This window comes from Muscardinus avellanarius, assembly GCF_963383645.1.
Source record: "Muscardinus avellanarius genome assembly, chromosome: 2".
NCBI classification, from domain to species: domain Eukaryota; kingdom Metazoa; phylum Chordata; class Mammalia; order Rodentia; family Gliridae; genus Muscardinus; species Muscardinus avellanarius.
In genome coordinates, this window is record NC_137787.1 from 168,199,176 (window position 1) to 168,225,646 (window position 26,471).

The 26,471-nt window shown below is 38.3% G+C and overlaps 1 protein-coding gene across 3 annotated transcripts in view; it reads right to left on the reverse strand.

Moving 5' to 3' along the window:
• Window positions 1–26,471, reverse strand: part of KLF12 (KLF transcription factor 12) — a gene marked incomplete at both ends in the record, with an annotated part of 318,174 nt that overhangs the window by 233,183 nt on the left and 58,520 nt on the right. For 2 of the 3 annotated variants that reach the window (XM_080689232.1, XM_080689231.1), the window contains one exon: window positions 21,811–21,900. The exons of the other annotated variant lie outside the window; for it this stretch is intronic. In XM_080689232.1, coding sequence (XP_080545358.1) covers window positions 21,811–21,900 — 90 coding nt within the window. The remainder of the gene's footprint in view (window positions 1–21,810; window positions 21,901–26,471) is intronic. 3 annotated transcript variants of the gene reach the window in all.

Sequence of the window (26,471 nt, forward strand, 5' to 3'; positions counted from 1 at the left end):
ATAAAAGGGGCTGGTGATGTAGCTCAGTGGTATAGTACACCTGGGGTTCAGTCCCTAGTACTTGAAAAAAATCAGAAATAATTTTTGAAAAGCCTGTATTAAGCATTACAGCGCTGCCAATATTGTGGTATTTAGTGTTTGTGTGTACAAGTTTATGTGTAAATATATAATTAACATAAATTATATAAATACAAATATACACATATATCTCCACTGATTTTGTATGTGTATAGATGTATGTGTAAATATATAACATATGTTAATATGCACGTAACTAAACACATAAGTATATACATACGTGCAATCTACATGTCCTTGTGCATTTATTGCTAAAAATTACTGGAAAGTAAGGGGAGGCAAGCACCCGTATGGAGCAGGAATAGCAATGTCTCGTTCAAGGGGAGGTGAGTTTGGTATTCAAAAAAATAATTTTAATGTTTAGTAAAGTCTCTCAGCAAAACAATAACTAAAATGTGGTTTTAGTGCACAAACTTTTAAAATCCCTTTTACCTCACTTTCCAAATTTGAAACATTTGGCAAATCTGTCTCTCCCTGTCCTCTGTAACTTTTTCTCTCTACCCAAACTTGCCAAAACATTTAGCAACTCCCATGTTTACTTCTCTGACTCCCATCCTCACATATGCTTTGAAAATAAATTATGCTCCCACTTGAAACCATTCTTTATCCTTTCTAGAATAAATCAAAGCATGCTGGTTTTCCTGATCATCCTTCTCCCATTATCCAAATTCTATATAAAAAAGACCCATCACACACACAAAAAAAGGAGCTGGCAAAAAGAAGAGCTTATGAATATTTATGCATTAATATATTTTCTTGTCTTACATCTATCATAGAATGTGCCTAAAATAACACTTTTTCATTATCTGTGTGTAGTAAAAAGAGCACTGCTAAGCTTTTTGGGCAGATGGACCCTTACACAATCTGTGATGTCGTTTCCTCAACTGCAATAGTTATTTTATGAATCAGATGTCATAATATATGTTGAAAGACTACAATAAATGACTGTTACTAAACACCAGCCTCCACTGCCCTGGTAATTTCAAGAGTATTCTCTAACATAAACTCAACATCCTCAGCTTGAATGTTTTCAAGCAACTCAAATACTTAAAACTGCCTCCCCAGGGACTGAATAGCACATGTACTGAAAACATATGCTATACATTTTCTGGGTTCCGTGGCTTTTGTAGTTATTTCAGCTGTGTTGAATTCTCTGTCCTTGACAAGGAAGAAATATCCTCTTGACATGTTAAAAGATCAAAAGAAATAGTAAACCTTTATTATCAAATCTACAAGTTACACAGAAAAGAGGAGCTTCAGAGTCTGAGAAATTCCTATTGTGTGCTTGCAAAATCAACATTATCTTGCTAATGGTACACAATTTCTCTCTTTTTCTCCTGGGGAAGTGGTGTGCTTTGAGCAGTGCTAAGAATCCAGGGATTCCTCCACTACTGCATGCATGGAATTGCTTCAGTACCTCCTCCACTTAACTGAATTAATTTATGATCTAGTTTCAATGAAATTGTGTTTTATTATATTGGTATTGCTTTCGATGAGCAAATTTTTTTATATTCTCTGTAAACTGAATTGACATGACTCTTGCCCTTCTTTGCTTTGCAGATTTTACATATGTATTGCACACCAAAGTTATTTTTTTGCCTTGTTTTTGTTTGTTTGTTTTTGTTTTGTTTTGCCTTTTTTCTCTCTTCTTCTTTAGTGTTCTGTGTTGGAAATCCTATAGATGTTCTCATCATAGTATAAATGAATCGTCCATTCATTGAATGCACAGGCCAGGAGTAAAGATGCGCTTGACATCTCAGTACCCAGTGGAAAACACTGACAAAATCAAGAAGCTATGCCACCAAGAGAAACCAGAGATTAGAATTTGGCAAAAAGAAGGGAGAGTAGAAGGAAAATAAAGAATGGTTGAAAGCCTACTTCATCCATTGTCCTAGCTACTGTGTAAGACTTCAGTTAACCAAAACTCTTTATGCAAACCTAAAAAATATAAAATTAGAGATACATTTTAAGTTGAGAAATTGGGGGGGGGGGTCCCCAGGAAAATCATGCACTAGGATTGTTGACTGGCCAGGAGGCCAAGGTCCCCTCCACAGGGTGGCTTCAGGTGGGACTCATCCTCAACCAGGTACCGCAGCCCTGCTGCTAGGCACTGAAGGAGGAATTCAGAATCCAACAGGTTCACTCCAGTGCAGTTTCATTCTATACAGAAGAACTGTACTCTGTGGAGACATCATTTAAATGCCAATTTTCATGCTTCCTCTTCAAAGTTATGGCACTTATAACATCAATATTTTAAACAGTTCAAGCATTTTTTTTAACTTCTAAATGAGTCATTCACTCTCAGTACAGAAGTGGTAAAATAAAAATGTCAATGAGGAAAATGTGAACTACTTCTTCAAAGACAGAGTTAAGTACATTTCTCATGATTCACTGGTAACTGAGTTGAAACTTGGAAATACAATGCTTCTCATAACAATGGGGATCCACTGGGCTCTGCAGGAATTCAAAAGCTTCTGGAGAAAGTGGCCCAGTACTCTCCCCATCACACTTACTCTCCCTGTTACAGTGCAATTTTCTCCCAACTCTTACTGTGCTTCAAAGGAATCATCTGTGCCATTCAGAATTTGCATTCATCTATTAATCAATTTCAGGTACTAAAAATTCCCAAGATGGCTCCAGATTGTAGCACCGGCAGGCTGCTCTAACAAGCCCTGATGATCAGCCAGAACAGACTTCCCTGTGAGTGACAGCCAACATCTGAGGTCTTCAATTGTTCCTGAAGAGAAAGGAAAGTCTATGATTTCGGCAGCAGAACTTCAACAGACAGTCACCAGAAGCCAGAGAAGCCAGGGTCCACATTAGCTCACTCTGTGTCAGGAGTTCTCAAAATGTTGTTAGTTCTCAAAATGTTGTTAGCATTAGAGTCATCTGAGACTTTTTGAATACGGTTGCCTTTTTCTATTCCCAGAGATTCTGAATGGGTAGAATTAGGGTAGAAACTGAAAAGATTTCACCCATGGCCTGCAGATCACATCTTGATCAATGCTACATTTTACGTCCCAGGGTCCCAAGTACTGAGACTGACATATCTTCCCATTAACTCAACTTGGATCATGCACTGATCCTCAGGTCCATGCAGTAACATCAGCGCATTCTGGCCCATCACTGGAAACTATTAAGCTATACTAAGGCTGGGTAAAATTCAACTTCATAGTTTTCTCTTGTGAAAGTATGAGGATCACAATCCTTTGATTCCATCTTCTTGGTGAATAAATTTGAGCATCAAATGGTAATACATAAGAAAGGGCTCTGAAGCGTGTAAAGGATATATACGGCTATAAAGTAATACTCAAACACAGCATGGCCAACTCTTTAAATAACAAAGTATAAATCAAAACATAATATCCTATAACAAGAATTATATACATGACTTCAGTACATATCTATATCTGTTCAATGTCTCCTGTCAGTTTTTTTTCTTTCAAATACATAAATACAGAACCAGTGGTATTGTGGAAAGTTAACTTATTTTGCAAAGCTAATCAGACTATTTCACTCTAACTCATGGTCCACAGCTACAAAATAAATGAGTTCAGGTTTAAGTACTGATCGTTTCTCTGCTTCAATAACATAAACAATTCTGCTCTGCAGAGTAAGGCTGAAATAGCACACACCTAGAGGACGTTTTGATTTGGGGAAAATAGAGGGTCTGCAGAATTACACTCACTCTATTTTATATGTCAGCTAAGAACAAGGGAAAACACCACTCACCTTGAACCCTACAGATTCTTCCCAAGGTGTTACTCAGAATAATAATGTGGATGTATTGGTAAATTAAATGCATAAAGAATTTGAAAGCGTGGGCACCATGATACTCAAGTACTTGTCTAACCACTGAACAATCATGTAGCTTTTATGTGAACAAATACCAATCATCTGATTTTTACCTAAATAAATTCTGAACAATTGAACAGGCATGAAAATGCAGTATCCCAGAGGTAGAGGATAAACAAATAAGAAAGTAGGGAAGGGAAGAAGAGAAATCAGCATGACAGCTCAGAGTGGGGTGATCTCCAGAGGCTCTGGCCTGACTGCCTGCTCCATACTTGGCTAGCATTCTTTTTCTGCTGTTTTGCTTTGTGGTACTGGGTACTGAACCCAGGGATGTTTTACTTATGAGTTTCATCCACAGCTCAATTGCTTGTTAAATTGGGTGGGTAGTAAGAGAGGTCTGTCTGGAGCATCAGGCAGAACTTTCTATACCAGGACTGGTCTATACCACCTAAATCCAGGATCTGTCCTCTCCACAGTCTTTTCTGAGAACCCTGAAGTGACTGTCACTTGAAATATGCAAGCAGTTAAACCTTTAGCGAAAAGCTAAGTGTGAGAGTCCAGGGCTATCATCTCTAAGCTGTCACTGATCACCTCTGGGGTATAGGTAAGTAATTTCATTATTATGTTCCCAGTTTCTTTTGTGAAAAACAATGCTCACAATACTCTGATCCACAGTCTCACCAAACCCGGGGAAACCTCAGAAGATAACATCCAAGAAAGAGCTCTGAGTTCTCTGTGGTTACACAGAAATGCACGGCTCTCCCTATTATCATTGTTTTCCTTTAGACTACAAACCACAAAGAAGTCAGAGGAAGCACCTTTTCAACACCAAGGAAACTAGATTCACCAAATCAGTTGCAGCAAACTAACCAACAGACAGCATTATTTCAGTTAAGTGTTTTTGATGAAACATAATACAACAATAAAAATGATTCAAGTCCTGTAAATAAAAATCAATGAATTTTTTCCATGACTAACTCACCTAGGATATTTCTAGATTTGTTAAATGTCAGCTTAGTATCACAGAAAAACATCAAACACAGCTGAGTCTGACACAGAGAAGCTGCATGACCTTGAACTTAATAATTGTTAATTGCAGATATCCTTATTGGTACAGTACGATGATTACAGCAAGGTTGCCAGGGGGCATGAGATGAGACAATATAAATAACTAACTGCCTAAAAGCTACCAAAAATCACACGGAAAAAAAAAAAGGTACCATTCATTCCATTTAGTTCATTTCCCAATTATTATTACTGGGAATGTTAATGTTAGGATCAGTCTCCAAAGACACCATGGAGCACCTTCAAGGGAGACTCTGGCGCACCTTCATCACTAACGACCCACTCCATTTTTTTTTAGAATGAATGAATTAACAAATGGACATGCCTGAAGTCAAGCTGAGAAGACCATTAATATACAAGATACAATCTGAGCTCAATTGTGTGCTAAATTGGGTGGGTAGTGCCTATAAATAGACTCAGCTGAAGTACAGAGGAGAGAAATCAATGGAAATGCTTTGTGGATAAGGGAGCTAGTCTGGAACTTGCAAACTAACCATGACTGAAATGAAGAAGCAGAAAGGGTCTTTCAGTTCAAAGCCAAAACTAGTAGTTAATGACCTTACCTATATTAACTCCTTTATCTTCCAATGAACATTCCTGAGGTAGGAACTTGAATAGGAGGTAGGAGGATTAAGTACCTTGCTCAGATCACTGAAAAGCTGTTGGACCCAGGGCAAAAGTACAGACAGTCCTTTCTCCAAAGTCCACCCTTATTCCCAGAGAAATTACATTTATAAGGAAAGTGACTATATCTCACTTTGTAGACAACAGAGTCCATGCTGGTTCCTTTAAATGGAGAGATGCTTTCACTACCCCCCACCCCAAGTAACAGCTCAGGAAAATCTCTTGGTAGGTTAGAGGAACTCTTGACTATCACATAACCAGAAAGAACATGGTTGGTACAAGAGTCATGGTGGGTTTTTCTCCCAGTGAAAATATTATTACCACTGCCTCCCAGTGTTTGATGTCAGGAAGTCAGCCACCCCTAAGAAGAGCCATGAGACACTGCCCTGCCCAGCACCTACCCAGAGAGGAGCCTTGGGTGTGCAGGTCTCCTGATGCATGCTTTTGTTGCATGCTATTACTGAGAAGAACTTAGCAGCAAGAGTCTAGGAGATGTAAATTTAAAACAATTATATCATGGGAAGATGGGAATCACAACATTGAAAGCTAGCCAAGATGATATAAGATGTCACCCAATCACAAGGAGCCAATATATGCTCTAGTCACATGCAGGCTGATAAATTTGGGGAAATAAAGTCACAAAAATAAAGAAGGAGTGGCTCATGAAGGTGCAACTTCACTCAGAAACAACTAAGGCCCTGGGTGGGACCCTTAAAGGCAAGACATTTTTGAAGGCATAACAAAAATGGTTAATTTTAAAAAATGCAAATATTAGGTGCTTGGTGAAATTTTTTTCTCAACTACTTTAAAATGTTATATCAGTGTGAATGACTTTTTCCAAGCAAATAAAACCAGTGGATAACAAATAAAAACTATTAGTAAGCTGGTCACATTACATATTATCTATATTTTGGCCTCTAAATAGTTCTCTTATGATTCTATAATTCTATAATTTCTAGGACAGTGGAAATTCTGAATGGTACTACTGTTTATCTTTGTAAAATAGAAAAATATGATATTTCTATATACTCACAAGAGGCTTTTTAAAAATTGGGAAAAAGAAAATTTTTTAAATTATTGTTCATTAAATTATCACAGCCATGTATACCTCTGAATAATATTTCAAATGCTTTCTATAGTAATAAGAGTTTCTCGTCTTTAGGTTTAAGAAAAGACATCCACATAAGATGAAACACAGTATTTCTGAGTAAAGTCCAAGAATACAAAATTAAAGTCAACTATTTTAAAGTGTCAATTTGGTAAAAGGCAGGCATATAATAGCACAATTATCAATATGTTTATATGTTTATATGTTTATATGTTTATATGTTTATATGGAAACATATAAACCAACAATACCATTTTCTTCCTGTAAGTGGACTCTTAGGAAAGGGCAGCATTTAGGTATTTCATTAGTGATAATTTTTTTCTCAACATCTATATAAATAAATGGATGTATACTTTCATTTTTAAATCCATTTCACGTGTGTGTGTGTGTGTGTGTGTGTGTGTGTGTGTGTGTGTGTGACTGGAAATTGAACCCAGGGTCATTCTACCTCTGAGCCACACCCACCCATACCTATATTTATTTTTTGTTTTGAAACAGGGTCTCGCTAAGTTGCTGAAGCTGGTCCTCCTGTCTCAGCCTCCCAAGCACTAGGTTTACAGACATGTGCTCATGTGCTACCACAGGCTCAAAAATATTTTATGTCATAAAATTGAGATGAAAGCGATTAACAGTAACAAATGCAAGACCAGTTACTTTTTGTTGCTTGCTTAATATGCAGTATAATATGTTAAGTACTTTGTATATAATTTCATTTGTTCTAGTTGAATTCTTTCACTAGGCCTAATTTTAAAGAGAAAATGTTTCATATCCTTTTCAAAAACATTTCTGTAAGTTCAAAAGCACTTAAGCATTTCTTATTCATATAGAAATATGAATGTATCCAACAGCAAGGAATATCAGAAGCCACTATGGTGACTAAAATAAGCAGGGAAGAGGAAGAGACTAAAAGACAGCACACAGTCCTGCCATGTAAACAGAAAGAGGTCACTCCCTCTGTTATGACTTGGTAGAACAAAAGACATTAAAAGTTTTGATGCTGGTGTCTATGAAATCATGTTACTTTGCAAAATAACTGATAGCAAAAGACCGGAGAAGTTTGTAGCAATATATTAATTCTAAATGAACACAATATTGTGTGAGGAAAAAAAAAGTGTATGAATCTGTACAAGAGGAAGTTATATGTATGAGGTGAAAATAATATCCAGACTGTTAGGTCTTTAAAATGTGCTGGTAGTAAAAGCAGTGTTCACAGAAAATATTCCAGGTCAAATACTCTCCCCCCTTTTTAGAATATATATAATAATACACTGATAATCCATTTTTAGAGTTTAAGTATTCATCTTTTATATGACATTCATGACCAAAGGTGAAGCTTGGAGGTTTGGTCTACTACCTTGTTATAGCTGACTTAGCCAAGGAGGGTTGGAGGTTTTAAGCCTAGTTATATTAATTTCTTTCAAGTTGAAAATTAAAAGGATAAAACCAAGGTTTTTTAAAAGCCTAAGAAAAGTACTTCATCTAAATTCTAGAGAATAAAAAGACTGTCATATTTATAAATGCAGACATAGGGTTTAAGAGTGAACAATCTACATGAATCATTATCTCCATGACTTTATTAAAAAAGATAGTTATGACATAAACAATGAAGTTGAAGTTTGACAGCTAGAAGGAGAGGATTAGTCACAGTGACTATGAATCATCTGAACATCATGGTTCATTTATGACCCATGAGAAGAATCTCCTGCTTCATTCCTAAGCAGAAGTTCTGACAATATTACATTCAGACATCCAAAAAAAAAAAGACCCACCAGTAACAGAGGGTACAGTTTTATTCTTTCACGGTTGTGGACATGACCACTCAGAAAGACAATAAATGGGCCAAAATCATGACTAGACCAAATGACTTGGTAGTTAAAATATACAGTTTCCTCAGAGATGATTTTTCCATAATTTATACAATAACAGGGAGAAAACTGTTGACATATTTATATAAAATTGTCACCTTGTTAACATTATTTATAAAATTCTGGGTTCCCAAAATATTATGACAGGAAGAGATTCTAGAGACTGAATCTAAAGTATGGTGTTAACTCTGCTCTATTGATTTCTGAAATTTATAGACACAGAGCAAAATAGAACATTGCGCATGTGATGACCAGGGATTATTTTTGCAAATTTTATCTATTCTTAAGTAAAAACATTACATTAAACAAGCATAACTTGTTTTAATTTTAAAAAAGGAAGGATTCCAGAAGTTTATACTTTCTGCAGGCTCTCACTCTCTGGAGGCAAATTTGTATTTATTGGGCAAATGAACTAAAACTTCAGAAAATCAGCATTAAGAGCTTCCTAACTATTAACAATAATACTGAAAATGACTTGATACCAGATCGTGTCCAATGTGATAAATAGTTGCAATAATTATCAAAGTTGAGCTACAAAGACGGCGTGCAATAGTGAAAATATTTCAAGTCACAAGACATCAGCTCTGTGCTGATCACTTACTGATTGTGTGACCTTGCATGGATGGTTATCTCAGCAATTTTATTTATTAATGGAGATACTACTGTATCTACACAAAGGGTCACTAAGATACATAAGTATTGGGACTGTTATGTTTGCCTACTGAACCTGTTACAAAATATTCCATTTTTATCTCTGGTTATATTTCCTGTTTTGGGGGTCTGAAACTAATACAGGTACCAGGTTTTTGTTTATATTTACTATTTGGGTTTTTTTCAGCAACTCATTTATGTAGTTTATTTTTTCTTTTAATGGTGCATTATGATCTCACATCATAATGTAAATCATGTTGACAATGACATACAGACACATTGTACTTGGTGTCCCCCCACCTCCCCATTTCCTTCCCTTCCGATACCAAGTACCCAGATTGACTATGATATATTCACGGCATAGTCAATGGTAATATTTTCATTAATGGACCTCAGGCTTCCTCCTCCCCTACACTTCCTCCCTAGCTCCACTGAGGTTCATCTCCATTATCTGGAGCCCTCTGGTATCCCCAATACTCCCTAGCTCGTTCATATTAGAGAAAACATATAGCCCTTCACTCTCTGTACTTGGCTAATCTCACCTAACATTTTGTTCTCCAAGTCCTTCCATCTTCTTAAAAATGATGTAATTTTGTTCTTGTTTATTACTAAGTATAATTCCATTGTGTGTATTTCCAATAATTTTGTACTCCATCTGTTGGTGGATACCTAGATTGGTTCCAGTTTGGCTATTGTGAATTGTGCTGCTATAAATATGGCTTTACACTAGAAAAATAAATTGACCCAATCAAGAAATGGACCTGAATTGAATAGACACTTCACAAAAGAAGAGATACAAATGGCCAATATGAAAAAATGTTCAACATCATTAGCAATCAGGAAGATGTAAAAAAAAAAAAAACTACACTGAGATTCCAATCCCAATCAGAATGGTAAGCATAAAAAGTCAAATAATATATTGGTGGAAGCACGAACTAGTTCAGCCACGATGGAGATCAGTGTGGAGATATTTTAGAAAACTGAGAATAGGCTGGGCGTGGTGGCACACACTTGTAATCCCAGCATTCGGGAGGCTGAGACTGGAGGATCACGATTCACGGACAGCCTCAGCTAGTTAGTGAGGCCCTTCGCAACTTAGTGAGACCCTGTTTCAAAGTAAAGAATAAAAAATAGGGCAGGGGGTGTAGCTCGAAGGTAGAGTGTCCCTGAGTTCCATCCCCAGACCCGAGGAAGGAAGGAAGGAAGGAAGGAAGGAAGGAAGGAAGGAAGGAAGGAAGGAAGGCAGGAAGGCAGGCAGGCAGGCAGGCAGGCAGGCAGGCAGGCAGAAAGGAAGGAAGGGGACCCAACATATGATCTGGCAATACCACTACTGGGTATCTTTTCAAAGGGGTTGAAATCAAAGAACTACAGTAATATATGCATACCAATGTTCATAGCAGCACAATTTATTTTACTATTTGTATGATTTGACTTTTCTACTCTTTTTCAGTTTTTTTTAAATAATTTTATTATAAATTATACTTCTACAAGAAAATATTCTAAACTATGAACAGCTTTTATTTCAAGATAACATGATCATGCATTTTACTTTCTTCAATAAAAATGTTACTGGATATTAAGAATACCAGTCTCTGATCTGCGGATAGACTTGTACACATACTATCAGTGAGAATGCCCTGATAAAACATGAGGAGACTCCCTTTCATATTATAACTTCCTCTTCTGGATGGAGAAGAAGGACGTAGGCAAAACCAACATTCACTGAAAAAGTGACCATCTTAAGTACAAGGCCGCACACTCACACTTGGTTGCTGCTATAAGAAACTGTATTAAAAAGTCACCTTCCCTCTGAAACACAGTAAGCAGTATCTGCTCAATTCCTCCTTCAGCCAGAGATGCATATTTGGTTTTACACAGCTATAGATTCTCAAGCCTCTAGTATTTTATTGTTAACTTTTAATTTTTTTTTGAGAACATGTCACTTAAAACTTACCCTCTTAATCATTTAAGTATGCAACAGTATTAACTACATGTTAATACTAACTACTATGTTAACTACTATGTTACAGTGTTATAAACCCTTAAACTTTATTTTTAATCTCACAAACCCATCAAACAACTAAGTCTCATTTTTCCTGCTCCAAGATGCCTGGCATTTACTGAACAAAGCTTACCTAGGCTCCATTCTGAATTTTCATTCTCTGTTTCTCTTTTGCTTTATCTTGTGTAGTTTCTACTGCCGTGTATTCAGCCACTGACCATCTTCTTCTCCACAATGTATTAATGCTTCCTGCTTTCATGAATCTGACCACCCTAGATTATATTCCTTTACATATAACCCGTGTCTTTATAGTGAAAGGAGATTTCTTACAGAGTTGAGTCTCATTTTATTTCCAAACTGACAACTTGTTCCAGTTATTAATTGGAATAGTGATTTACATTGGTATAATTATCTACCATCTTGCTCTTTTTCTTCTCTTTCTCCTGTTCTTTCGATTTTTTCTGATTTCCTTTGCCTCTTTTAGATAGCTTGAGCACTCTTTCCAGTGTTTCCAGTTCCTTCTCACTCTTGGTTTATCTGATATTTTCTATCTCCTCCACACAGGGCCCTACAGCAGTGTGCTTCACTCCATCCCACTCTCTCCATCCTGCTGTTACTCATTTTCGTTCAAAGTCCTAAACTCCACAATGCATCATTATATTTGCTTAAAAGAGCCAACTTCCACTGGCCGTGGTGGTGCACGCTTATAATCCCAGCATTTGGGAAGCTGAGAAAGGAAGATCTCGATTCGCAGACAGCCTCAGCTACTTAGTGAGGCCCTTTTGCGACTCAGTGAGACCCCGTTTTAAAACAAAGAATAAAAATATAGGGCTGGGGTGTGGCTCAGAGGTAGAATGCCCCTGGTTTCCATCCCCAGTACCACATACCCCAAAAAAGAGTCAACTTCCTGTTAAACAGATTGCTCAAATCTGCCATATTTGCCATTTCAGATGTTCATTTCCTTATCTAGATCTAAATTTTGCTCTAGTATCCTTCTCCTTCTGCCTAAAGCAATTTCTTTCTTCTGTCCCACATAGCTGCTGATGGGAAGCTGGATTTCTATTCCTTCATCTACGAGCTACATCTTCACCCTGTGGCTTCTTTATAGACTGGTCTCTTCATTACTTTTTTTTTTTTTTTGGTGGTGGTACTGGGGATGGAACCCTTCTACCTCTGGGCTACACTCCCAGACCTATTGATCCTCCTGTCTCCACCTCCCAAGTGCAGGGATTACAAGAGTGCGCCACCACGCCCGGCTTCATGACCTCTTTCTACCAACTGATTATGTTTTTTTGGTGTGGCTCTGCTTTGGCTTCCCTGAACTCCCTGGCTTTGTGGGTTTATAGTTCGCATCATACTTGAACAATGTTCAGCTATTATTTTTTCACTTTTTTTTTTTTTTTTTTTTTTTTTGCTCCTGAAAACAACTGCACATGGTAGACAACCAGATACTCTCTATGGCTCACTAAGACTCTGGACTTTTTTATTAGTTAATTAATTTATATTTTTGTTCTGCTATGTATGCATGTATGTATGTATGTGTTTGTGGTACTAGGGATTGAACTTAGAAATATTCTGCCTCTGAGGTATACCCCCACAACTGTTTTATTATTTTATTTTGAAACAGGGTCTCACTAAGTTATGGAGGCTGGCTTTGAACCTGCAATCTTCCTGTCTCAACCTCCAAAGTACTAGGAAGCTTGCACCATGATGCCTGGCTCTTTATTGTTGTTATTTCTCTTAGCTTTATTTTGGATAGTTTCTACTGCCATAGATCCAAAGTCATTGATCTTTCTATTCTATAGTGTGTACTAATGCTATTTCATTTCTCAAATTTCTTTTTTTAGTTAACACTTAACTTTTTAATTATCTTATAATAATTTTCAGGTTTTCCTTCATATCTTCGAATATAAGATAGAAAGTAAGGCAGGAGTGGTGGCACACGCTTGTAATCCCAGCATTTGGGAGGCTGAGACAAGAGGATTTGGGTTCATGGCCAACCTAAGCTACTTAGTGAGACCCTTTGCAACTCAGTGAGACCCTGTTTCAAAATAAACAATTTAAAAAAATTGGGTTGTGGGTATAGCTTGGAGGTAGAATACCCCAGGATTCCATCTCCAGTACAGAAAAAAAAAAAAAAAAGATATAAAGCAGATGTTTTAAGGTCCTTGCCTATTAATTTTATTTATTTCTGGTTGTATTTCTGTTGATCCATTTTTTTCATTTGGTCATGAGCTATATTTTCTTACTTCTTTGTACATCTGGTAAGTTTGTCAAGATGCCAGGTGTGATTTGTACATTATTTTGCGCTAGAATCTGCTGAATTCCTTTGGATTCGAATTTTGTTCTGAAACACAGTTGATTATAACTTGCAGGTCAGTCTGATCTTTTCAGACTGGTTGCTTCTAAGGTTTGTCATGACAGCTTCTGTTCAGATTACTCTAGGACTAGCTGCACCTAAACCCATTCCCAAACTGTGACCCCTCCTCAGATTTCTCCCCAATATCCCAGGTCTAAAGAGGTCTCTCCTTTCTAGTCTGTGTGAACTGTATGTATGCTCCAATAATTGCTGGGCCAAATGCCTTCCCATGGGTCTCTCCTGGTCCTGGCCCACACTCGGGAAATTAAGTGCTTAGCGAGAAACTTTTAATGGAAGGACCCTTCTAGAGAGCTCTGGAGCTAACTCTGTGCAAATCCCTCCCTCCTGGATACTGCTCCCTTCAAGAATTATTTTCCTGGATTCCAAATTCTAATCCCTGCCTAATCCAGCAAGACCCCAGGCCTTGCTGGGTCCCTTCACACTTCTTTACTAACCAGAAGCCACTTGCAGGCGGCAGGGGGCTGGGGCTGTAGCAGTTCCCTCTCTTTTTGCTCTTCTTCTAAGTACCACTATTCTCCAACATGTGGGAAACCGTTCAGATATTCTGCTTGATTTTCAAGTTGTTTATGGCAGGAGGGTAATCCTTCCTGGTCAGATGTCAAAACCCTCCAAAGGTTAATGGGCTATTTTTTGGTGTGTGTGTGTGTGTGGGGGGGGTGTATAAGAGGTACCTTTTCAAGTTAATCAGTGTGCAAATGACTGTACAGGAAAACACATCAAGTTAGAGAAAAAAATGCTACTGCATGATACAAGTATTTGTTTCTTCTAGCAGAAGACAAGTAGGCAAAGTAGACCGTGATCTTGCATCAGCTGAAACATTTGGGAAAGGTTAATTTGCCTCAACTCAAAATCACCAAATTACCCAGAGCATGAAATTTCTTTAGGAAATATTCCTGTTCACAAGGCACTGACCCTATAAAAATGCAAATAGCTCTTGGCAAGGATAGGATTTTAGGCGCTACTCAATTAACAAGACTGCAGTTTCGAATGGTCATCTGTAGGTACCTTGAACTAACAGAGCACAATCCAAGGGTCGGGGTATCAGCATTGTGGGTGATAAGAATAGAGTTGAAGGAGAAGTACATTACTGAAGGAAAGGAAGAAGGGCAGAATTAGCAACTTCATAGCTTTGCCCAGGGCAGGCCCTGAGGGAAAGGATTTGTCTGCCTGCTATATTTCCCTTGGGTACTATCTGTAATTACTATCACAGCTCATTGATTTTCAATTCTTCCTATTAATACATTTATTGGCCATTCTGACATTATTAAAATCAGTCTAACTTTGCATTTTTAGTAGAGGATATCTCTTCCCTAAAACATGACTTTTGCAAGTACTGATTTTTTTTCTGCTTTAAAAAAAAAAAAAAAGATCTCACATTAGCAAAAGCTCAGCTTCTGCATATGTTTTTCTTTGAAGCCAGGTAACGACATGGAATTATTTCACTATAGATCAAACGATCTCAAGCAGAGAATATTAAATGATAAGCAAATTCATATTTCTAAGATAATTCTACCAATTTGCTAGTAATGCTGGCCCCTTTTCCACAGTAGGAGAGAAAATAATGAGTCTCTGTTAAAGGCTATTGCAAGTGGCATTTTTAATAAATGTCTTTTCTTTAACTCTGATAGTCATTAAAGTAACGCTGTCTTACTAAGCCTCTACACACAGATGTACATTAAGTCTTTAATGTAAAATTAAACACAGGGGCTTGTGGAGGAAAAAAGATAGGTTTGTTTTTTTGGTCCCTCCCCAGTTTTTAATGTGGTCGCCTGTCTTTGATAAGCACTGCACAGCACATCACTAGGTTTGGCTGTAACACTTGCACCTGGCTAAATTTCTTTATTCAGCCTAAGAATTGGGGTCTTTTTCAAAAGGCCACCAGCCTTAAAATTCTCTCCATTCTACAGTGCGCCACACAGGCTTCTCACTTACAATAAACAGTATCTGAATGAATCACTGTGTATTGAGTCCTGCCTATTCACAAGCTCCTGGGCCAAGGCGAGGAGAAATAATGAGAAGCATGAAGCACAAGTTCTGCTCTCCAGGAAGTTCCATTGGAGCTGCTTTGTGGCACTGGGGGTGGGGGTGGGGCCTTGTTGAGACAGAAATATCCTCAGTGCCCTGCTATGAATGTCTTGCAGAATGGGTTGTAAGTCACTGCAAGCTGCTTCAAGGGAAAGACCAAGTCTCCTTTGTCTTCTTTTGTACAGTCTCTAAAGGAGGGTGCTCACAGAGATCTCCATGAACCTGGACCTGCTGGCGAGTCTAGCCTCTGCCCTAAGCTACATGGCGGTGGCAAGGGGCCTTAGTCCCCCGCACCCCAACCCCCCCAATACCAGCTGCTTGTCAAAACATCCAATCTCTTTCTCTCACTCTGCCAAACTACTGCCACTCTGCTTTGCCAGTCCACGGGATCAGTAGGCCGGGTAACCAGGGCTTCAACCCCCATATATATGGCTGGTGCTGGGCCTCAAAACAGTTCTTCCCTCTAGCTCAGGGCTGAGGAAATAGACAGTGAGGGAGACTGACTGAGGAATGTGTCTTTCCTGTCTCCCCCCCAGCAACTCTACCTAAGTCACTTTTTTCCCTATTGTTAATTCAAGGGCTCTTCCTTTCTCATACATTTTACTTTAAAGAATTTCAAGGGCTGAGGAGGTAGTTCAATGACAAGGTACATGCTTACCTGGGGTAGGGGAGGGGGCAATATTTAGCTGGGCATCATAAGGCACACCTGGAATCCCAGTACTTGGGAGGCTGAGACAGGAAGATAGAAATTTCCAGGCCAGCTTGTGCAACTTAGTGAGATGCTGCTTCTAAATTTAAAGGATTAGGATTGTAGCTCAGTGGTCCACTGTCCCTAGGTTTAAACTACAGTACTGCAAAATAATAGATAAATTGATTAAGCTGGGCATGATGGAGCATGCTTGTAATCCCAGTACTTGGGAGGCTGAGACAGGAGGATTGCAGGTTTGAGGGCAGCCTCAGCAAGCAGTGATATTCTCATCAGCCTAGTGAGAAACTGTTTTAAAATAAAAGAGAAAAAATAGGGCTGGGTATAGCTCAGAGGTAGAATGCCATTGTGTTCAATCCACCGTACCAAAAAATAATTAATTATAAGCATATATAAAAATAGGCAGCATAGCTGGGCGTGTTGGCACACGCTTGTAATCCCAGTGCTTGGGAGGCTGAGACAGGAGGATCGCAGCTCGAGGACAGCCTCAGCTTCTTAGTAAGGCTCTCAGCAACTTAGAGAGACCCTTTTTCCAAATAAAGTATAAAATAGGTCAGGGAATATAGCCCAGAGGTTTAAAAAAAAAAAAAGCCCCTGTGTTCCATCCCCAGTAAAACAAAATAAAGAAATTAATTAACTAACTAAAAAAATAGGCAGCATAAACAAGCCCTCCCTAGACCTATCATCTAGCTGCAATATGGATGGACTCCTGGATTCATGATCATTTTTATTTTACTTCTATTCCTATCCATTCCCATCTCCCATCTTATTTAGCAGCAAATCCCAAACATTTTTATAATTTGCTCTAAAAATACTTCAGTATTTTAAAAGTATATGAACCTGGAACTTCTTTTTCTCCTTAACATGACCAGATACTAACATCAAAACAAAATTATATCATTCTCAATAGAATTATTTTCTCATTTCACTGTCCTGTTTTACACATGATAAAATCTAATTAGGATGTGAAACAGTCCCACAGATACACATAAATGAAAGCTCAAGTGGAAAAAAAAAATAAGGGTGACATGTTGACATTTATTGTAAACAGACTCGCAGACCTACAGGAGTAACACGGATGTTGAAATCCCTACTATCTCAAGAAAATTGGAACAGCAGAAATGGAAGCAATAGACTTTGTTCTCCAGCTCGTCTTTTAGAGGAAAGCACTTCTTCACCACGCACCAGTTGAGGCAGCCTCCTGTGCACCAGGTGAGGCAGCCTCCTGTGAGCCTGGGTGCTCAGTCCACTTCCCAGCTGAGGGGAAGTGAGTAGACAGAGACTAAGTCCAACCCTCGGAGCCGAACCTGGCAGAACAAACATGTGAACTCAAGTCACTTAAAAGTTTTTGCAGTCTTTCTTTCACGTGGAAATAGCTTCATTGCTGTGCGACTGTTAAATCCTAATTAGAAATGCTTGTTCTCACTCTTCACACTTCTTCGGGATCATAGAATATTGGACGAAAGCTTAGGACGGTGTCTCTAATATCCTCACCGTACAAAAGAAAGCAAGCAGGGAGGCCTGGAAATATGAGGGACCCCCCCCCCAAGTCATGCATCTGCAGGGCTGGGAGTAAACCGAGCTCTCTGTTTTTGAGGCTGTGCCCTTCCTCTGCAGATTGCCTTATCTCTGGATGCAGTCTTCCAAAGCTCTCTTCCTGCAGTAGTCTTCTGCTTAATCACCTGTTAGAACATCCAAAGGCTGACCGCATTTAGGAAGCTCCTGTAACAGCGGGGCTGAAGAACCAAAAGTCACAGGCAAAGTCATTCCAACACTACTTGCTGTGTCTCCGAAGCAGATCACAAGAGCACATGCCCTTCCTGCAGACCGCTGAGCAGCACGCGCGGTGTTACCCAGGAGCCTGAAGAAACTGAAGTCACATTTCAGGAGGCAGCGATGATAATCTACTTGGATATCGCATAACTCACAGCGTGGTTCGGAGAGCTGAGAACAGAAGGCACTCAGAGCGGGTGCCCATCTGCCTCCGTACCTACTCGGTTCACAGAGCCACAACAGGAGGACTTGTGCCACCCATCCGAATATATTTCCAGTATTTACAACTTTGGGGTGTCTGTGTGTGTTAGTAGAGACTGGATTCAGGGGCATTTCACCCTTGAGCTACACACCCAGTCCTGTTTTATTCTGAAACAAGGTCTTGCTAAGTCCTCAAACCTTCCACCCTCCTGTTTCAGCCTCCCAAGTACTGAAATGAAAGGCCTGTTTCACTGCATCCTGTGCAATTTTGATTTTTATGTCTACAATAACCGCAGGATGCAGAGTAGGTGTGCAATGAGCTATTGATGGCTTTTATATTTTTTCATTATGTTAGTTATAATGTGTAGACAAGCTGAAGAAGTAATGTACTTACTGAACAATTACATGTACCAGGAAATACAAGAGATACAAGGAAGACCTGTAACCAATAGTCCTTGCCCTCTAAGAGTGTAAGATCTGACAAAGAAACACAACTACATGCACACACCATAACACGTGGTAAGAGGGTGGGGCGGGGCATCCAGAACTTTTTATAGCCTTAACATGGCAGGGTCCCTAGTCTTTGTTTAAGCTCTAAAACATGCTCATCAGGTCCAGAATTTCTTGGAAGGGCAGGAAACTTGCAGAGACTAGCTAAGAGAAGATCTAAGTGGCCACTAATGCCCAGGACGGGAGAACAAACATGTACCTTCATGGTGCAGAGACAGAAGGTCCGTGTAAAGTCGCCTCTCTCTAAAATAATGACTGAAATACCCATATTCTTCCCCAAAAGACTTAAGGTGTCTATGTCTTAAGTAGAGAATCACAAACCAAGTTTTTTCAGAGTTGTTAACAGATTCGACCAACGAGCCAGCTCAGGCTCTCATTCCTGCTGTGACAGACGGGTTTCCATAACTTGTTTTTCACTCTACCTCGCAAGCTTCATCTTTATGTGATTACACATGCAATTATTAAAATTTCACCAATATGTGTATGTCTGTTTTACAAGGCTTCAAACTTTGGACAATTTTTATTGTAAATGAGGACAGAGTTAGGAAATCTTCAAAATTATAGCATTCATTCCTTTTGTTAAAATAGGCCTGAGATTCCAAAATTATATATTATATGCCACCCACCCCATTACCTTCAATAAAATAATTCATTTAAGTAGCCAAAACTGGAAATCACTAAAATGATCTAAATGTAAGGAATACATTTAACATATTATAAACTATTAAATACAAATTATTGTATTATACAAAGAGTTAAATCATAATACATTTCATTAAACACTGTAGGCTGTTTCTCTTAAAGATTTTCCACAAAAGAGAATGAAATTTTATCTGTAATTTATTTAAGAAGTACATATAAAACTAAGAAAAAATATATAAAGTTTCTATTTCTCTCCAACATGGACAGTCCAAATTAGGGTTAAAATATCAACACCAGTTCCATTCACAAGGAAAAACACTGATTTTAATAAAGTGACTTCTTATAATACTTAGGAACCCAGAATTTTTCCTTTCCCTATTTAAGGACAAAAAAAATTACTTTCTATAAATATGTGATGTTGTATTATTATTTGCATTGTAAAACCTCTAAAAATATTAACTTTCTTTTTTAATACCTAAATATTTTTGAAATCTTACCTTGAAATGGAAAAACAACAGTGCATGTGACAAACTCTCTGGATATTGCTAAAGAGTACCAAATTGCTTAAAACAGTCCACTAACCTGGCTTTGACCATTGGCCAGGTTCAAAGTTTCTGGCTGTAGGTATTCTGTAGTTCTTGCCTTCCTCTTGAATATATTGAATACGTTCAATACATTTCATATATGGTTTGAATATATATTTTGAAGAAAGTATCATGAACTCCAAAGAAATAAAACAAATCCTTTCAGTGCTTAGGTGAATTGTCCAAGGTTAAAGCTCTCCAGATGGTTTGGAGACTATATACAGCTTAACCTGGTCAATCCAACTATATAAACCAGGTGAACATAGAATCTTTCCCGCAAGTTTGTCTATGAGCAAATAACATCAGTAACTGCCACTCAGTTCTGTCTTTCATGATGCTCTGCTACCTCGGTCTTAGGCTGGGTGATTACAAGTTGGTCATTATACCATGCATAGATGGTTGGCACTCTAAGTTCACTCCAGAGTTATACAAATCAACACTTAACATAATAGTAAAATGACATCCTCTACTATAACAGGGGTCTATTTCAATCATAGCCTTACACAAAGAAGAAATTACACTGAGTTGCCATTCAGCCTGTCACCCACAGCTGCGGGTGCGTGAGACCCTCAGACTGCATCTGTCACCTTCAGTACCCTCACCCTAGGGTGGGACCCCAGGTGAACTCCTCCACCCTGATTTTATCTTATAACAATGAGATTTTATTCACATTTAAAATTTCTTAGGAGTATTCAAGTACAAAACATTGCTATTTTTTAAATTGATATTTTTTGTTTGGTTTGGTTTGGTTTGGTTTGGTGGTACTGGGTTTCCTGGAAACACTTCTACCTCCAGGCTACACTCCCAGACCTATTTTTATGCTTTTTATAAATTGGGAAACAGAGTCTCTTAAAAGCCAGCGAGGATGGCTTCAAACCGGCGCAATCCTCCTGTCTCAGACTCCCAAGTGTGGGGATTACAAGTGTGCGCCACCACACCCGGCTAAATCGATATTTTTTAATAGGAGGTATATCAGTAAGGTAAAGATTGTATGTTTACTTGTTTATGTCTTTTTTCATTCATTTGAGCTGCCTCACTGGTGGCAGTTTAATAAGATAGTGGCCAGTGTATACTGTGGCATAAGAACAGTACTTTCTCCTTTAAATAAATAAATAGAAAGTGGTAAGTTGATGTTGCAGGCAATTATACTGTTCTTATGCTTTTTACTGGTGAAGCTAGAAATGTTGACATTTATGGTTATATGTCCTTTAAAAGAAATCCTTGGTCTTGGTTCTTGTATTTTTAATACCTATACATTAATTCATCAACTTGTCTAAGAATTATTAAATAATCTTCTTTTCTTCTTTTCTGCTTCAATTTTATCAATCAGTCCCTAGTCCTAATGGAGTTTAAATAACAACAAAATTATACTGTGGTGGGGGGTTACAAATGTCAAAAGAGAAATCTACTCAATAAACAGTACCATACCCATAACTATATTTAACACAGAAAGAACCAAGCTATTTTGATATCGAGGTTCTATCCTCATTTTATTTCTAGATAATTCCTCTTTGCTTTAGACTTTCATCAGCGTTCAAAACATTCGTCAATTTAAATACAGTCATAGGTTCTTATGAGGCCACTGTGCCTTCCTCAATTCAGGATGCCATTCCCTCCAAGGAAGTAATACTTGAGGTTGGAACTGGGTGAGAATCAACCACGGTCTCAAATGATTTTTACTAAGAGAAATGTTAAGTGAGGGAAAACCCAGAAGTGTTCTGCTGGCCTCAGGAGGCTCTGGAAATGAATGGTACCATCCTAAAGAGAAGGAGGCGGGGCACCCCTGGAAAATGCTGCTTACCTCTTGTTCAGATTCCAAAAGCTCTGTTTTGACTCTGACTGCCGGCATCCCATCAAGCATTAACATTCTGTTCTCAAAGGTGTTGATATTCTGAGAATAAAAAGAGGAGGTATTTAGATGTAAAACATCAAAAGAGAACATCTGGTAGTCTTCCCTTTATTGTAGTACCTTTAGTATTGCTAACCTAATTCTTTAACAATGAAGCATAATTAAATGAGGATATCAGCATAACCAATTATCCCCCTATATGAACTTTCATTTGAAATAATGACCAAGAAGTTGAATTAATCAGTTTGACTCTCTGACCTCTGGGTTGGAGGTCAGACTATAATAAACTGGAGAATGGAAACCTTACATTAATTTTTATGGGGCTGGGACAATTTATCACACTTTTTTCAGTGTAAAAGAAATATATAAGGTAAGTTTCTCTCATCCTTAGTTCTAGAGGTTGTCCTGTGGTCAGGCATCAAGAAAGGAAAAATTCAGATTAAAAAATAATTAATATATTCTCAATGTATGAATAATTTAAAGGCAAGGTAATATAATTTTATACTCATTTAATTTTTATATCATGGAAATTCTGATCAAATGAAAATTTCTCCTTATCAATCCCCCAAACACCTACTTCAAAGACAATAAATGTTAAGTCTGGGATTAGGAATAAATTCTTTTATTTGTATGTGTGTGTATGGGTCTGGGATAGAACCCAGAGGCATTTGACCTCTGAGCTACACCGCATGCTCTATTTTTTATTCTTTATTTTGGAACCAGTTCTCACTGAGTTGCAGAGGGCCTCACTAAGTAGCTGAGGTTGTCGCAAACTAAGATCCTCTGGTCTTAGCCTCCCGAATGCTGGGATTACAGGCATGCGCTACCACACCCGGTGAGGAGATAGAAAGGAAATAGGCAGATAGGGAAGAGGACTCAAAAAAACCTAATTTCCTGAGGGGCAAGGGGCCAAGGTTCAGAGATAAGAAGAACCAAAGATTCACAAAGCCATCAGTTTACTAATCAACAAACCAAGGAGCCAGTCTGACACTCCTGAAAGGAAACCCTTCAAAGGACTTGCAAATACCCTATGCAAATTCTGAGAGCTGCTTCCCAGAATTCCAAACTAACCACAACCAAAAAGAGGACATGCAGACATCTGGGAAAACCTCAGGCCAGCCACCAAATTGGGTTTTTTCCCTCTCCCCTTTTGAGGAGCTTTTCTCTCTCTCGCAGGTCACGTTAGCCTTGAGAGAAGGCGGAGTGCAATGAAGGCATTTGGCCCGGGCTACTCTCGGGTAGTGACCTGAAGGCCTCTGCTGAACATCAAGGCTGACCAAGGCCCCTAGGGTGACCTGCATCTCCTTTCTGGCAGATCGCATGGACTCTGGAAGAAACCAGCTTGTAATTGAAGGCATTCGGCATGGGCTACTCCCAAGTAATGTCCTGAAGGCAGCTGCTGGACCCCAGAGTTCCGACAGCCCTTTTGGGGTGTTCAGCCACCTTTCCCTATTCCCTGCTGCTTCCAATAAACCATTTACTCCCCGTTCTGCAGTCTGCAAGTGTCATTCTTCGCTCACCGTAGACAAGAACCCAGTAAGGAAATGCCGAGTTTCTTCTCAAGAAACTCCGTTTCATCGTTGATGAAACTCCGGGTTTCTTCTCAAGAACCCCCATTTCATCTTGGGGGCTCAGAAGAAACCTCCCCCGTTTCACCAACTTAGGAATAAATTCTTAAAGTTATAACTAAGAATTTTGTTTTCTTTTCTGGCACATATTTGGTTCAATTTACCACCTCTTGCTAAGAAGCTTTATGTATATTATAGTTTTATGAAGTTTCAAGCATTAGTTATAAAAATATTAAGTCAATTATTTTCTTCTAATTTTCTTTTCTTTTAGGAACTTCCTGAAGTCAATAACCTCTGAGAGTCAGAGATTCCGACACACAGCAGTGCTTGCCTGGGGCCCATACCATGTTCACTTTAAAACATGCTCAGAATGCCAGAGTCACCCTAGTGACACTAACTAGAAAAAAAAAATAATAATAATAATAGTAATAATAATAATAGTAATAATAATAATAAACCTGTGCTTGTAAAATAGCTATTTCTATGTCTCAATTACAGAATGTAACTGTATGACACTAAAGTGGTCTCATGGAATAAGATAGGTGCCTAAATATTTTGCCTAGAGAGTGACAGGTTATTATAAATCCTAAACCCTGATACTTGTACCTACTATACAGTTGCTTTTTCATCAAATAGTTCAGTAAAAGTTCCAGCTTCTACAAATCAGATTGATTAAATATTTTTATTACCAAACAATACCAACAGAGTGCAGCATAGTAAAGCGCTAATAATTTTTCATATTACTTGACTCTTCTGTTTAAAAAAAATAATGTAAGAAGTAAAATTTATGCTGCCTCTTATGCCAACTATTTGTTCTGACAAATCAACAAGAAGAAAAATAAAGGCAAATTTAACTAATGAGCGTTTAAAAAGTCTATGCCATTTAGTCTAACAGAAATTACTGTCACGTTCCTTCCTTGGAAATGTACAGTGTTTTCAAAATTGTAAAACCACTTCTTAAAAGAGTTTCACTTTTGACTTGCCCATAGTTTGGAAGGATTCTGAATTCTGATCGCTGAGAGCAGGAGGGAGTGCGATATTGCTGGTGAGCTCAGTCCATTTGTTCCAAACTTTAAACCCTTCCAATCCGGGCCTGTGGTTGTTTACACACAGAGCATGGATCTCAAACCCTAATAGGTCTCTTGCTTCTGTGATTGGAAGCAGCTCACTTGGCATGCCCCCAGCCAGTCTCCAGCCAGGCCAGCTCTTAGCCCATGGCCCAGTCCCTCCCAGCAGCCTTAGGAATCTGCCTTTACAAAGCATCCACAGGCTGCCTGGTTGGTGGACAATGAAGAATGAGTTGCGAGTGCTTCCTACCCTGAGGAGGTCTTACCCACATGAAAAGAAAAGAAGATGGCTTATAAATAAGGGAGGCCCAAGCAGAGGCGGGGAAAAGACAAAAGAGCATCCAGGAAAGGCAGGTTTAATGAACTGTTAGAATCTGATTAGAGCCTAATGTCCCTTCTAGTGCTTTGTACCAATTTACAGCTGATATACTTCAACCACTTTCCCCACTGGCTCTGATAAACTCATTAGTTTAAAAAATGCAAGCTAGTCAGAGTCTTTGAAGTTAAAAACTGATAAATCATGAAAACCTGGCTAGGTCCATGTTCTCTTTAATACATTTAAATTAAACTACATTTTCATGATGGCTTTTAAAAATTTCCATTGTTGGTCCTTAGTAATTCTACAAATGTTAAAGTCAGGATATACATTTTAGTTGCGTGTAGAAGTAAAAGAAAGAAAGAAAGAAAGAAAGAAAGAAAGAAAGAAAGAAAGAAAGAAAGAAAGAAAGAAAGAAAGAAAGAAAGGAAGGAAGAAGAAAAAGAAAGAAATAGTGCAGTTTTTTTAAAAAAATTAAGTTGTCTCTAGAAATGGTTTTACTTCTATAATTGCACAGGATTACTCAAAGTTACAATCATAATAAATACCACAAACAACAATGTTCACCGCCAAAGAACCAAGTTTGAACTATTAAAGTTTCAAGTATGCCGGGTGTGGTGGCGCACACTTGTAATCCCTGCGCTTGGGAGGCAGAGACAGGAGGATCGCGCAGGTTCGAAGCCAGCCGCATGCACTGGCTTAGGAGACCCTGTTTCCAAATAAAAATGTAAAAATAGGTCTGGGAGTGTAGCCCGGAGGTAGAAGGGCTTCCAGGAACCCCAGTACCACCAAAAAAAACCCAAAAGTTTCAATTAGTGTACATTCAACCTGAATTTTTGTCTAAAAGTCATATTACATATATAGGGGAGGAATATACACCTTTATGTTTATAATTTTAACCCTGTTTTTTGCACAGACAGAAGTACTTGAGGCACCACCTTCTCCAAACCATCCAGGAAAGTATGATGGTTTTTATATAGTGAAGGGTAATCACGTAGCATTGAAGATTCAGTTCCTGGAACAAAACATTGATAGATTTATCTCACTAAACTAAGATCAGATACATCCAATCTCAAATGACTATAGACTTTAAATATGTAATAGGTTCTCATACTTTGGACATGCTGTCAAATATATCTTGCTATGATCTTAATCAAAACACATTTGCTGTGGAATCAATAACTCAATTGATTCCCAAGAGGTAAATACAATTACAGAGTGATCAATTTCATTGTCAGGGTACTCTTTGTACATTTATGTTGTAACATCTGGGTAGTCTACAATCTTCAGCATTATAATTTATGTGTATAGATATAACACACGCACATGTATGTACCATATATATGTACAAGTTGTTTCCTGCGAATGAGTTCTATAAATAACTTACTGTAAAATTTATCATAGGACTTGTTGGCTGACTGTTGGTCATGCCATGGCAAGTGAAAATGGTGCTGTGGATATTCCTATTTGCCAAAGATTTTTGGTAATAACTCCAGTAGGTAATAACCCCAGTAGGTAATAACTCCTAGTCAAAAGCCATATAAACACAAAAGTGATTGATCCCACCATCTTAAAATATTCAAAATGGCATGTGAAGCAAGAAGGATTGATCTTCAGTGCCAGTAACTCATAATATACAATGAGGATGACTTCTTCTAAAAT